Genomic DNA, 15000 nt, shown 5'->3' on the forward strand with positions numbered 1-15000 from the left:
TTTCAAAGCCTGCGGTGAAAAGAAAGGTCGGTGATGAGCACAGACAATTTCAGGAAAAGTGGGGAGTGCATTATTTCTTTGTTGAGCACAGGGGCACCCCGCCGTATCTTATCTGTACTGAAAAAGTCGCGGTGCACAAGGAATACAACTTGAAATGTCATTATACAACTCGACATGCTGAGGAGTATGAAAAATACTAGGGGGATGAGAGAGCCAACCAGGTTGCCAATCTTAAAACACGTCTACTGAGGCAACAACATTACTTCAAGAAAGCAACCAAAGAGAATTTAGCATCAGTCGAAGCTAGCTACATTGTCAGTGAGATGATTGCTAAAGCGGGAAAGCCATTCACAGAAGGTGAATTTGTCAAAAAATGCATATTACAGGCTGCAGAATTGTCTGTCCAGAAAAGAAAGGCCAATTTAATAACATCAGCCTTTCTGGCAACACCGTGGCAAAGCGCGTTTCTGATCTATCAAATGACATTTATGATCAACTGTGTGAGAAAGCAAAATGTTTCAGTGTATATTCAGTGGCTCTTGATGAGACCACAGACATCACAGACACTGCCCAGCTCGCAATATATGTCCTTGGTGTTGATGACAATTTTGAAGTGATGGAGGAGTTGCTCACAGTAATTCCAATGCACGGCCAGACCACCACTAGGGACATATTTCAACAACTGTGTGATGCTATTGAGAATGCCGGTTTGTCATGGAAGAACTTTGTTGGAATAACAACCGATGGTGCCCCATCAATGACAGGGAGGAAGAATGGACTGGTAGCACTTGTTAAAAAACTAGGAGAGGATGGTGTGAAGGAGGCCAGAGCCCTGTACTGCATTATTCATCAGCAGGCCCTTTGCAGCAGATGCCTGAAGTTTGACAATGTGATGTCTGTCGTTGAGAAATGCATCAACCAAATCAGATCCAGTGGCTTAAAGCACAGAGGGTTCAGTGTTTTTTTTTTTGTTTTAGAGGAAATGGAGTCCGAATATGGGTATGTGCTCTACTTCACGGAGTTGGCTCAACAGGGGAAACATATTGAAGAGATTTTTTGAGTTGAGAGAAGAAATAAAAGAATTCATGGAGAAAGACAGGGTGGTTGTTCCTGTGCTAAGTGATCCCAAATGGCTCATTGACTTAGCTTTTCTTGTTGATATCACACATGAGCCTAATGTACTGAAGAAGAAGCTACACGGCCAGGGGCAACTTGTTAGTGCTGCCGATGACAACATGAAAGCATTTTGCACAAAACTTGTGTTATGGAAGGCCCAGCTCTCTCAGACAGACCTTTTCCATTTCCCAGCATGCAAGGCACTCCTGGATACAGGCACACCATTCAGTGGTGAGAAGAATGTTGAAGCCATTTTGGAGCTACAAAGGGAATTTGATCACAGATTTGCAGACTTCAAGACGCACAAAGCCACATTTCAAATTTTTGTGCACCCATTCTCTTTTGATGTTCAAGATGCCCCTCCTGTGTTCCAAATGGAGCTCTGTGACCGACAGTGCAACTCTGCACTCAAAGCCAAGTTCAGGGATGTGAATGGAGAAGCAGACAAGCTTGGGCAATCTTTGAGAGAATTAACCCCCAGCTTCCCTGAACTTTCCTGAATGTTCAAGCAGACCATGTGTCTTTTTGGGAGCACATACTTATGTGAGAAGCTCTTCCCCACCTTGAACTTCAATAAATCCAAGTACAGGTCCAGACTTACTGATGAGCATCTTCAAGCCCGACTCAAAGTCTCCACTGCCCCCTCCCTCAAGCCAAATGTGGCTCTGCTTTGTGAAAAGAAGCGCTGCCAGGTCTCTAGCAGCAAGAAGTAGTAGGCAAGAGAAGCCATGTTTAGGACAGTTCATGTTCAATATTTTATTTATGTTCAGAAAGGTAAAGGTTAAAGAACTGTGAATGCAGACATTTGAAAGTTTATTAAAATAATTCGTTTTCCTGTGTTTTTTTTAGTCATCTCTATCTGCCTTATGATCATTATAATTATTTTATTTATTTATTACTGGTTATCTTTTATTCATTTTTCGATTTATTCATTGAATTAATTTTTGTGTGTGTTAAAAATAAAGATTTTGAGAACGTTGGAATGTTTTATCTGTGCTTTTCTTGTGGAAATCCTGAAGCGGCCAAGCCTCACCCAGATTCTCCTCAGCGGCCCCCGGGTCAATTGAGTTTGAGACCCCAGCTTTAATCGATTGCAAACATGTATGCTTTCCTCTTCAGAACTATGTGAATCATATTCATAACTGGATGAGTAACAAGAAAGCATATTCTCAGAATCTGAAGCCATTGTTTTGATTCTCCAGCAATGCAAGACGACTTGGGGTGACACCACGAACAAGGGGGCGGGACCTTCTGAAACTGGCCACTTCCGGTTTCATTTTTTTGCAGTTTCAGCACACTTTAAGTCATTTTCATTGGTGTTTTGAATTTGACTAAAAATATCCTACTGCGTGTTTTGGGTATTTTAGATGCTTCGATGAAAAGGTTTCTTCAGCCGTCATCTGTACTTTTTTGAAGGTGTCGGACGTTTCGCTTCTGATCCAAGAAACTTCGTCAGCAAACTAACTTCTTGGATAAGAAGTGAAAAAAAAAGTACAGATGACGGCTGAAGAAACCTTTTCATCGATGGACCACCCCTGTACGACTGAGAGCTTACACAGACGTACTTTAGATGCTATAAAACGTTTTTCTGATATCAGTTAGAAAACAAAAAAGTGATGTCGGTTGTCCTTGAAAGCAATTTTGTAAAGAATAGCGGGACAGAATTCCTTCGAGGCGATGTGAAAGACTCATTACCAATTATCTCAGTTTTTGCTGCCAAGGTTGGCACCACCCATTTTTATGTTCAGGGGCAATTACTTTTATACAGTGGGGCAGAAAAGTTTTTTGGGCCTTCATAAATTGAATTGTCATTTGAAAACAGCATTTTGTATTTCACAAGCGTTGTCTCTGTGAAATTAATGGTGGTTTTGATCAGCTTAAATCCTTGTGCGCACACGGCCACTGTCTGAGTTTGCAAAGATTGTGCGCTTCATCACTCGAAGCATGAAGAATTGGCAAGATTCTTAAAAATATGAAATGACTTAAAAGAAAAATCCATGGGCCTTTAGCTGTGACGCAACTTGATTAATATCCAAAGAATTGTATTTGATTCACTTAATTTATTCAACAAAAACGACATCAACATGGAAAATGTCAAATTAATTATTTAATGAAGCTTTTGTTAAAATGTACGAAATCACCACATCTTCGCAGACCTCTAAGCTACGTGATACCTTGGTTTACGAACCCCTTGGCTTCCGAACTTTTCGGTTTATGAACGTTAAATTCATGCACATTTTATCTTGCCATACGAACTATTTTTTGGGATACAGACGGAGCGCCACAATGAGTGATGTCGTATGTGAACGAGCCCGTTCTACTAACAAGAAAATGGCAGCCCACTTGTTTTTGTCCTCTATTCCCCGCCCCAAGTCTTCAGTTAAAGCCACGTCATTGGTCAAGAATGCAGCAGTGAGGGAGGGGGGTTACATACAGAGACAGTGAGGTCGTTCCGCCCCAAAAAATGGCAGCCGACTTTTTGTTTTGCTCTCTATTCCCCGCCTCCAATCTTCAGTTAAAGCCATGTGATTGGATAAGAAGGCAGCAGTGAGGGGAGGTGGTTTAAACATTAAAGAGACAGGCAGATGACAGAGAGAAAGAGGAAGGAAATGGACAGAAAACAGTGACATTTGGACTCGTTTCAACTTTGATAGTTCAAAGGCAGAGTGTAGACTGCAAAGTTAAAATTCCCATCAAGCACAAGCCATCTGTACACTTGATGCAAGAAGGTATCAACCTAGCTCAGGGGTCGGTCCTTTACGACTCAAAGAGCCATTTGGACCCATTTCCCACAGAAAAGAAAACACTGGGAGCCACAAAATCCCTTTGACATTTAAAATGAAGACAACACTGCATCTTTTCATCATCGTTTTTTATCTTTATGTATGCATAAACAAACTATAGTGTGTTGCATTTATGAATCAATGAACTGTTACAGACAAGCGAAATTACATTTCTGCACACAACAAAAACATTTTAAAATCCGAAAAAAGGACGCAGCAGTGAAGGCGAACGAATCTGCCCACGTATCATTAAACGTTCTGTTTTCTTCAGACACTTTTCTTTTCTTAGATTTATCCATAGTTGGCCTACCGGGGGGTCGAAAAATTCAAGAAATCGTGCGCAATTTGGCGGTTGTGACCGGATATACGTCCACTGTCGGTGGTTGTGACGTCTAAATACTCATTATTTATATTCTAAAGCCGCAGCAAGCCGCAGCAGGGGGGTGAAAGAGCCACATGCGGCTTCGGAGCCGCGGGTTGCCGACGCCTGACCTAGCTAAACAGAACACTATTGATGAGGAATAAGGTAAAATTATCGCAGAGAAAGCACCTACAAGGGATCATTCCAAGATAGTGAAAGAAGAAGGCTACGTTCCTCATCAAGTCTTTAATGCTGTGAAACTGGCCACTCCATTCCATCAAGCCATCAACGACCATCACAAAGTGAAATAAAACGACTTTATTTTACAGGACAGTTTATTTCTTTAATTATAATGCCATAGCGCATTTATTATACATAAAATAAGGTATATTTTGTGTACTTTTAAGGCTTAGAAAATTAGAAAGTACAAAATTATGTTTTATGGGGATCTGGGAACGGATTGTTCTCATTTTAATGGTTTTGTATGGGAAATAATTTTTTGGGATACACACTTCGCCTTAAACACTCTGTCTGGGAAACAATTACGTTCGTAAGCCAAGGTATCACTGTACATGAGTTTAAGATTTAAGATCACAGACTGAGGTAAGTATTATTATAAGTATGATTGACTCATTCAGATGCACGGCGGACAGCAAGCGGAAAGAATGTGGCCAAGGTGAAATGCCAGTAGAACTGGTTCATCAAGATCCTTGAAGATTAGTTTTGCTCCCTTTCTGAAAGCAGTTTTTGATCTGATTCAACTGGCAACAAGAAAACCAGGAGGATTACAGCAACAGTGTCCTCTCTGGATGTCACAGTATTACATCCAAAAGTAAATCAAGTTCAAAATTTACCAGTAGAATTTCTGAACACAGTACATGTATGGAGTCAATTTTTTGTTGTTTTGTTTAAATGGATGATCAAGTGATTGTGTCAGTGTGCTAATAGGGTGTGGTTTCATCATAGGAGGTAGGGCTCAGGTCAAAGAATTCCTCCAACTTCCACTGCAATGTCTCAAATGTGGGTCGGTCCTGTTCATTCTCATTCCAGCAGTCCATCATGATGTCATACATAATTTTGGGACACTTGGGGGGACGGGACATTCGGTAGCCTTGTGGAACTTGTTGGACAACCTGGTAGTTTGTCATGTCTTGACCAAAACAAGGGGAAATTGTCAGAGTCAACCACAAAAAAAGGATAATATATTGTAGCTCAGGTGTGATTTATTAATCTTTGGTTTTACCTGGGTAAGGCATTTTGCCAAATGTCGTGATCTCGTACAGGAGAATACCAAAAGACCAGATATCAGATTTGATCGTGAATATGTTGCTGTGGATGACCTCGGGAGCAGTCCATTTCACCGGGAATTTGGTACCTTCTCTTGCCTCATAGACATTTTCATTCTGAATACGTAACACAAATAACAAACGCAAATTAAATCACACAACCAAAATAAAACTCACAACTATATGTCACGAAAGACTTGAAGGACATCTCCTGGATGCACATCATCAGTGATGTATCCTGGATGTTTCGGGTCTCGCATCATGAGACACCCTCATCCAGGTGACTCAGTGGTTCAAGTCCGGGCTTGTGACCCAGTAGCAACCCACGGATATGCCCTCTTCAGCCACAACCACCTTGTGGCTTTCTCTGCTGCTTCACTAGCAGACTGAATGGCCCTCTTCTTGGCCAGCCCTGTGATTCCCAGGCAGTCAAAGACTTTACAAAGGGAGCGTTCCACGGAACCATGACTGCCGACTTCTATGGGCTCATAGAAAGTCCTCCGGCCCCTTCCTCTGCACTGATACTTGGCCCGCTTCCCTTTGTTGGCTTCCTCAATCCGCACTTCCCACGGTAAGTTCCAGCATGATCAGGTGTTTTGAAGCCTCTGAGAGGATGATTATGTCAGGCCGGAGCAATGTTGTTGCTATGTGCTGGGGATACCTCAGCTGCTATCCCGCGTCAACGTGGAGCTTCTAAACAGGGGCTGAGGAGGAGTCCTATTGTTATCTGTGGACGTACACGGGTTCTCTCTCCAGCTTTGATGAGGAAGATGCCCTTCCTCGGTGCATGATGGTGTTTGCTTGAGCTGATGGCAAAGGCTATACAATTGCCTTGAGTACATGATCGTGGCGCCAGCGATAGCGACCATCAGCCAGGGACAGCTGGAGCAGCTGCTGAGGCGATGTTCACGGAAGCCTCTTCCGGAGCAAAGGGAGCAGGCGGGTGTCTCACTCTTCCCCCACACATGGAGGCTTGCTGGGCTAGGGAGGGAATCGTAGACTGCCGCTACGAGGAACCGGACACGGTGGAGGTCTGCCTGCATGATGTCCGACCAGGTGACTTTGTGCTGAAAAGTGCCCGCCCATCTTTTCCATGGTCCGTGTTGCTGGAGTCCCAATGCCCTGCACACTCATTCTTCCTTCAGGCCTGCACGTACCTCCTCCTGAAGTAGATGTTGTCTCTCTTTGCCCCGAACCTGGCCGATTTCGGTCCTTGGGATGTAGCCCAAGCCTGCGCTCCCTGTTGCCACTGTCCCAATCAGTGACTTTTGCCTAGAGCGTGACTCAGCCAACTCCACTGCCTTTCACTTCCTTCCTGTCCTCACTTCAATGCCTGCTGATGACACCTTGCCGTCCCTGGATTCTGTATACAGTAGGGCTTCTCTTGTGCGTGCTACCTTGAATTCTTCAGTAAGCCCACTGAAGGGCAGCTTGTCCCATACAGGGCAGCGCTGTTGAGGCTACGAGGAAAACCCAACCATTTCCCCAGGAAGCTGCTGATCTTACTTTCATAGGGCTCCACAGTCATTACTGGGACTGCACAGACGAGGAGAGGCCACAGGATTCAGGGAAGGATAGAGTACTGGCAGATCCAGGTTTTGAATCTGCCAGGCAGGCCAGACTTGTCCACCTGGCTGAGCGAAATGCCAAGCTCTTCAGTAGTCCTCCGGATAGCGGCAGAGTCCTTCAGGCTGGAGTCAAAGAGCTTTCCCAGGCTTTTGACTACCTTACAGTGTCTACAATCGCTGTCCCAAGCTCCTCCAGCTGCTGTGGAGGGACTTGAAAGTGATCTGGAGAAGGGCGAGAGTGGCTAACCAGTGGAGGTGTGCAGAGGGAGTTTGGATACCCAAGGAGGAGGACTCAAAAAACATCAACCAGTTTTGGATCACCTCACTATTGAGTGTGGAAGGGAAAGTGCTTTTCAGCATCATTTCCTGAAGACTGACCGAGTTTCTCCTCAAGAACAACTACATCGACAATTCACTGCAGAAGGGTGGGATCCCCGGTGTCACTGGCTGTCTGGAGCACAACGGAGTAGTGACACATCTCAACAGAGAAGCCCACAAGAACAGAGGCGACCTTGCTGTGTTATGGTTGGACCTGACTAACGCCTACGGGTCCATCCCACACAAGCTAGTTGAGCTGGCGCTGCACCTCCATCATGTCCCCAGCATGATCAAGGACTTGATCCTGGATTATTACGATAATTTCAGTCTCAGGGTCACTTCTGGGTGAGTAACATCAGACTGGCATCGCCTTGAGAAAGGGATAATGACAGGTTGTACCATCTCTGTTGTTCTTTTTGCACTGGCGATATGGTGGTAAAGGATGCTGAGGTAGAATACAGAGGGCATCTGTCCAAATCAGGAGTTTGGCAACCCCCCCCCCCCCATAAGAACCTACAGTACATGGATGACCTGACCATCACAACAACATCAGTTCCAGGCAGCAGGTGGATCGTGCAGGGGTTCTAGAGACTCATCGATGGGCTAGGATGAGTTTCAAGCCTGCCAAGTCAAGGTCCATGATTCTGAAGAAGGGAAAGGTGGTTGATAAATTCCGGTTCTCAATTTCAGGACCTGTGATTCCATCGATCACAGAGCGACCACTGGAGCCCAGGGAAGATAACGAGCGGGCTGTCATGATGCTCTTTGATTTCCTTCAGACTCGGCTCTGTCAACTGGAACTCTGCCGTTGGTGGCCAGGGCTGAAGAGTACTCTGTTGGGTCCTAGATCTTGTCCCCTCAGTGGATCACTCATGGTGTTCTCGAGGAAATGATTCACTTCCTCGGTTGTGCAGTCAAGCTGGCCACTGTGTTTGTAGCTGCTTTGCAAAACGGAAGGGATTGGAAATGAAGGCTGCCTCCTGGCACCTCCTGCTTCTCACCAGGTCGAGGACCTGTGCGTTGCACCTCGCTTTCCTTCTCCAAGCATTTCATTCTTGCCTGATGGCTCTTTAGACCATGTTGGTTTTTACACGGTTTGCCGCAGATGCATGCCATAATCATCGTTCGTTTGCGTGGGTTGTTAACCTTAGGTACGTCCGATAGGATATCTTATCCTCCCCCCTTCTCGGGATCTCCTGGGGGTATCTCTCTGTCGGGCTTTCCATAGCATTTTTGGGTTCTTCCTCTTGAAATATATAGGCTGGAGTGCTAACCCATACTGTCCAGACGCCGTCTTTCCGAGTTGCCAACTGTATCTCCAGTAGCCGACCAAACTGGTCTTGGTTGCCACTTAGTCTTTCCTAGGAGTCACTGGTTTTGCCAGAGAACACTCGAAGGATACATCTCCTGGATGCACTGGGACACATCATCAGTGAAAGAGAACATGCAATAAAAAAAGAGATTTATTCATATGTTGTGAAGAGCATGTTCTTCCATCGGGAAGGGAGAAATTGGTGTGGTATTTGTATGTTCTCTCCGTGTGTACGTCATTTTCTTTTACAGTCAAAAAATAATTAAACTGGTTTGTCCCCCCCCCCAAAGACCTCAGCTCCAACATTTGACACTATATGGTGTATTGGACTCTTCTTCTCTTCCTTCCGGCTTTTCCCTACAGGGGTCGCCACAGGGAATTAGTGTCCGCCATCTTCAAAGGTTTGATTTGCGTTTGTTTTGGCCAAGCTTTTAGGTTGCAGGGATTGGGACGGTACAATAAGACACTGGCTTGTGTCTCCTTGTGGCTACAGAACAAGCGACTTTATGAACTTAATAAAGATGAAGATGGTCGAAAAAAAGGCCAGTATACGCAAATACCTGAAAGACCCTGGCAAGTCCAAAATCAGCCACCTTGCATATGTTGTTCTCACCAACCAGCACATTCCTGGCAGCAAGATCTCTGTGAATGTAGTTCTGTAACTCCAGAAAAGCCATACCAGATGCCACCTGAGCAGCCATCTCGATAAGGTCAGACACCTTTAGTTTGGCACCCTTGTCCTCTGAAATTATTTAGACCACAGATAAGAGTCAGTCATTTTGTGGAGTATGCAGAACCGTGTTGATACAGAGTTCAAAATATTGTAAATTCCAAACAAAAATCTGGGAAACAAAGGATTAGGGTACATAATACATCACAGATAGAAACTCGCATTGAAAAAAATGTCAACATAGTTAATTGTTCCTTCAGAATTTCACCAGTTTGGTCCCTACAAGCATTCACGAGAGGCACCAAGTTTTAAAGTGGCAGTCAAAAGTGATGTGAGCGACTCCCTGAGACATTGGTCCAAAGATTTTTACCCTGAGGTAATAGGGAAGCTTATGCACAGGCAGGAAAAGGGGATGACAGTGCTGGGAGACTTCATTGGAAAATGAAAAAAGGAAGCTTTTATTTGCATTATAAGTCCTGAAATAGAAACATTCACCCTACTTAGTGAATAGTGCATGTGTAAATACAGACGTTCCCCAGCTTACGAACGAGATACATTCCGAGCGGTCGCTCGTAATGTGAATTTGTAAGTCGCTTCAGTGCTATATTTTGTATGGAATGTCACAAAGTCAAACACTGAACGTGGAAGTATAAAACAGACGCTCTAACAGTCATAAAATAAATTCACACCTACTGTAGTACGACATATATCCTTGGGTCTTCAGTAAGCCATTACTGAATGCCATTGAGAAAAGGATTTCCCTTTACACAACAAGGGGACTTTTCATTGTCAGGGAAAGCAGAAAACTAGGTATTTTTGCAAATGGAGCTTTTGTTGCAGAGGATTTTGACTATATAGGTCTGATAATTATTGTACATCTTGAAATGTAACAATAATTTCATGCGATAAAATAAATGAAAAATAAGGATCAAAATTGAATAAACTAAAAAGCATGTACTTTGAAGGTATTCAAGTAGGCTGCCATTCTTCATCAGTTCTGTGATAATATAGATGGGCTCTTCCATGGTGCAGACAGCATAAAGTTGAATTAGTTTGGCATGTCTCAAACTCTTCATGATTTGAGCCTCTCTGAGAAAGTCCTCAGCGCCCATGGTACCTTGAATATATCAAACAAAAAATTCAGTAAATAAAGCGGAATATGTGTCAGTGGTTAAAGTCAAGGATAGCAGTCAGTGACCAAATTAAAAGACTATTTATCACATAGGTGAAAAGGTTTCTTGAGCCGTCATCTGTACTTTTTTTTGAAGGCGTCGGACGTGTCGCTTCTTATCCAAGTTGCTTCTTCAGTGAACTAAAGTCTTACTGGTAGTATCGGCCCTATATATATATATATATCCCTAATGTCCAGACCTAGCGGCGCCAGACACTTGCTATGATAGGTCGCTACTCTCAGGTTGGGGGGAGCACAGGACCACTCCCTGCGGCCCCACCGGTTGTTCCTACATTCCTGACTGGAACAATCGGTGGGTCCGCAGGGAGTGATCCTCTGCTCCCACCAACCTGAGAGTAGGGATTTATCATAGCGGTGTCCGGCGCCGCTATGTCTAGACATTAGGGATATATATATATATATATATATATATATATATATATATATATATATATATATATATATATATATATATATATATATAGGGCCGATACTACCAGTAAGACTTTAGTCCGCTGAAGAAGCATCTTGGATAAGAAGCGAAACGTCCGACACCTTCAAAAAAAAGTACAGATGATGGCTGAAGAAACCTTTTCATCGATGGACGACTCCTGTACGACTGAGAGCTTACACAGACGTATTTATCACATAGAATATGTACTATGACAACAACAGAGTCAATGAGTGAGCGGGTTCCAACTTCAGAGAAGAACCAGGTTAACAGGGCCTCAGTGCAGAAAAAAGACAAAGTTGAATACCACACAGATATTAGAACAGGATTCAATGATAATTAATTAGTTATGACTCAAAATACGAATTCACACGCCAATGATCCAATTTTTTGGCAACTCATTGAACATTGAGAACTTTGAATGTTTAACTTGGTAACTAATCGTGTCTGGTACATGTAGATGGACATATCGCGAAACTCCAGAATAAAAGTTTCTCTGACAAAGAATTTTACAAGATCATCAAGACTGGATCTGACTGACTTTTTTCCCAAAAATCCAAAGTATCAACATTTGTCAGCAATGTAATGCAGTGGTGGACTGTCGGGGCCTGAATCACAGACTTATGTTAATTATATTTTGTCCATGAATTCCAAATTGTCTTCCAGCTTCCTTTCATTGCTTTTCATCTGTTGTGCTGCTTCCAGGTGTGTGTTTCATATTTAACCCTCCTTTGGTCTTAGGGTCAAAAATGTAGCCACAAGGGGGCACAAGCCAGTGTCTTATTGTGCCGGTCCCAAGCCCGGATAAATACAGAGGGTTGTGTCAGGAAGGGCATCCGACGTAAAAAAAAATTGCCAAAACAATTATGCGAATCAAACCTCTGAATCCCATACCGGATCGGTCGAGGCCCGGGTTAACAACGGCCGCCATTAGTACTGTTGACCTTCAACGTGCCAGTGGAAAATGGACTACTGTTGGTCGAAGAAGGAGAGGAGGGAGGTGTGCCCGGAGGAAAAGAGAGAAATGGAACGCCAAGAGTATAGAACTAAGAGTAGGAACTTTGAATGTAGGAACAATGACAGGTAAAGGTAGAGAGCTGGTTGACATGATGCAGAGAAGGAAGGTAGACATACTTTGTGTCCAGGAGACCAGGTGGAAAGGGAGCAAGGCTAGAAGCTTAGGGTCAGGGTTTAAGTTGTTCTATCATGGTGAAGACAGAAAGAGAAAAGGAGTTGGGGTTATCTTAAAAGAGGAGTTTGTTAGGAATGTCTTAGAAGTAAAAAGAGTATCAGATAGAATGATGAGTCTGAAGCTAGAAATTGAAGGTGTGATGTTCAATGTTGTTTGTGGGTATGCCCCACAAGTAGGATGTAAGCTGGCGGAGAAGGAGACATTTTGGTTGGACTTTGATGAAGTCATACAGAACATCCCGAGAAGTGAGAGGGTTGTAATTGGTGGAGACTTCAATGGACATGTTGGCGCAGGAAACAAAGATGATGAGCAGGTGATGGGCAGGTTTGGACTCCAGATGAGGAACGCCGAAGGACAGATGGTGGTTGACTTTGCTAAGAGAAATGGCTATTGTGAATACTTTCTTTCAGAAAAGACAGGAACATCGGGTGACCTACAAGAGTGGAGGCAGAAGTACACAGGTAGACTACATTTTGTGTCAACGACGCCATCTAAAGGAAATCAGTGACTGCAAAGTAGTGGTTGGTGAAAGCGTAGCCAGACAGCATAGGTCGGTGGTGTGTAGGATGATGCTGGCAGTGAGGAAGATGAAGAACCCAAAGGCTGAAGTGAGGACAAAATGGTGGATGTTGAAAAAGGAAGAGTGTTGCATGACATTTAGGAAGGAGGTAAGACAAGTAAGACACTGGGTGGGCAAGAGGTCCTTCCAGATGACTGGCAAACTACAGCGAACATAATCAGAGACACAGGTCGGAAAGTACTTGGTGTATCGAGTGGAATAAAGGTAGATAAGGAGACTTGGTGGTGGAATGGGGAGGTGCAGGAGTGTACACAGAAAGAGGTTAGCAAAGAAGAAGTGGGACACTGAGAGGACGGACGAGAGTTGACAGCAGTACAAGGAGATGCAGCGCACGGTTAAAGTAAAGGTGGCAAAGGCCAAAGAAGAGGCCTATGATGACTTGTATGCTCGGGTGGACAGCAAGGAAGGTGAGACTGATCTTTACAGGCTGGCGAGACAGAGAGACAAAGATGGTAAGGACTTGCAGCAGGTTCGGGTGACTAAGGATAGTGATGGCAATGTATTAACATGTGCCAGTAGTGTGATGGCAAGATGGAAAGAGTACTTTGAAGAATTGATTATTGAGGAAAATGAGAAGGAACAAAGAGTAGAAGACGTGACTGTTGTGGACCAAGACGTAGCAAACATTAGCAACGATGAAGTGAGGAGGGCGCTGAAGAGGATGAAGGGGGGAAAGGCACTTGGGCCTGATGATTTACCAATCGAGTTATGGAAGTGTCTTGGAGAGGTGGCGGTGGTGTTCCTGACCGGGTTATTCAACAAGATCTTAGATGGTGAAAAGATGCCTGAAGAATGGAGACGAAGTGCACTCGTGCCCATTTTTAAGAACAAGGGAGATGTGCAGAGTTGTACTAACTACAGAGGAATAAAGTTGATGAGCCATACAATGAAACTCTGGGAAAGAGTAGTTGAAGCGAGACTAAGAGCATAAGTGAACATTTGTGAGCAACAGTATGGCTTCATGCCAAAAAAAAAGAGTACGACAGATGCAGTGTTTGCTTTAAGAATGCTGATAGAGAAATACAGAGAAGGTCAGAATGAATTGCATTGTGTCTTTGTAGATCTGGAGAAAGCGTACGACAGGGTGCCCAGAGAAGAGCTGTGGCATTGCAACCCATACCAGGTTTTAGAGTCTTCACTGCAACAGCTGTGGTGTCATTCCAGAGGCCTTCATACACTTCTCCAAACTGACCTGTTCCCAGCTTATGTAGGAGTTTGATGGAACTGCGGTCAATCTCCCATTGGTCCACAGTGTTATAAGAGAGGCCATTCGTCTGTGGGGCCTCAATCTAAAGCAAAGAGACAGCCATTTCAGGTTTGTTATGCAATGTACAACATGAGCAGTTCTCGTTCTGAGTAAGCCATTCACCACAATTGTATGATGAAAAGGCAAATACATGAAAAAATAAAACTTGTGCAAATTGGCCAAAATGCATACCTTTTTGCATGGTTTTCCCAGGCGCACACAGAGCCCATCTGGTTGTGTTGAGTAGTGAAGCACCAACTTTTTCAGCGTTTCAAATACTCTGGTCCTTGAGACAAAGTAGAGACCCAACTCTGTTTTTCTTAGTTTATAATGCTTCACCCTCCCGTTGTCCAACACTGAAAGACAAAAGATCATATGTATATATGCATATATAAAAAAACATCCTCGTCTCACCTCCCATGGGTGGTGACAGTCCCCCATTTAAGCTCGGGTCCTCTCCCAGAGGCCAGGACGCGCAGAACCCAGCTTGAGGGTTCTGCGCGGTATCCGTGCTGTTCCCAGCACTGCGCTTTTCTGGACCGAGATATCCGATGTTCCCGGGATCTGTTGCAACCACTGGTCGAGTTTGGGGGTCACTGCCCCGAGTGCTCCGACCACCACAAGGCACGACTGTCACCTTTACCTTCCAGGCTCTCTCCAGCTCCTCTCTGAGCCCTTGGTATTTCTCAATTTTCTCATGTTCCTTCTTTCAGATGTTTCCATCACTCGGGACCGCTACATCCACGACAACAGCTTTCTTTTGCCCTTTATCTATGACCACGATATTTGGTTGGTTGGCCATTACCATCTTGTCAGTCTGTATCTGGAAGTCCCACATGATCTTTGCTCGGTCATTCTCTACTACCTTGGGAGGTGTTTCCCATTTTGACCTTGGGGTTTCCAGTCCATACTCCGCACAGATGTTAGATATATGAATATATACAGT

At 44.1% G+C, this 15000-nt stretch overlaps 1 protein-coding gene across 2 annotated transcripts in view; it reads right to left on the reverse strand.

Moving 5' to 3' along the window:
• Window positions 1–3210: 3210 nt before the first annotated feature.
• Window positions 3211–15000, reverse strand: part of frk (fyn related Src family tyrosine kinase) — a 27511-nt gene continuing 15721 nt past the window's right edge. The window contains exons 3-8 of one of the 2 annotated variants that reach the window (XM_089021789.1): window positions 14247–14410; window positions 13929–14097; window positions 10373–10531; window positions 9338–9486; window positions 5504–5663; window positions 3211–5410 (exon numbers count right to left, since the gene is read on the reverse strand). In XM_089021789.1, the coding sequence (XP_088877915.1) occupies window positions 5202–5410; window positions 5504–5663; window positions 9338–9486; window positions 10373–10531; window positions 13929–14097; window positions 14247–14410 (1010 nt within the window). In that variant the 3' untranslated portion in view covers window positions 3211–5201. Of the gene's footprint in view, window positions 5411–5503; window positions 5664–9304; window positions 9487–10372; window positions 10532–13928; window positions 14098–14246; window positions 14411–15000 lie in introns of both variants that reach the window. The other variant, XM_089021788.1, reaches the window with a different exon arrangement.

The sequence above is a fragment of the Hippocampus bargibanti genome, linkage group LG19 (genome assembly GCF_051943395.1).
Source record: "Hippocampus bargibanti isolate YZ-2025 linkage group LG19, ASM5194339v1, whole genome shotgun sequence".
Taxonomy (NCBI): domain Eukaryota; kingdom Metazoa; phylum Chordata; class Actinopteri; order Syngnathiformes; family Syngnathidae; genus Hippocampus; species Hippocampus bargibanti.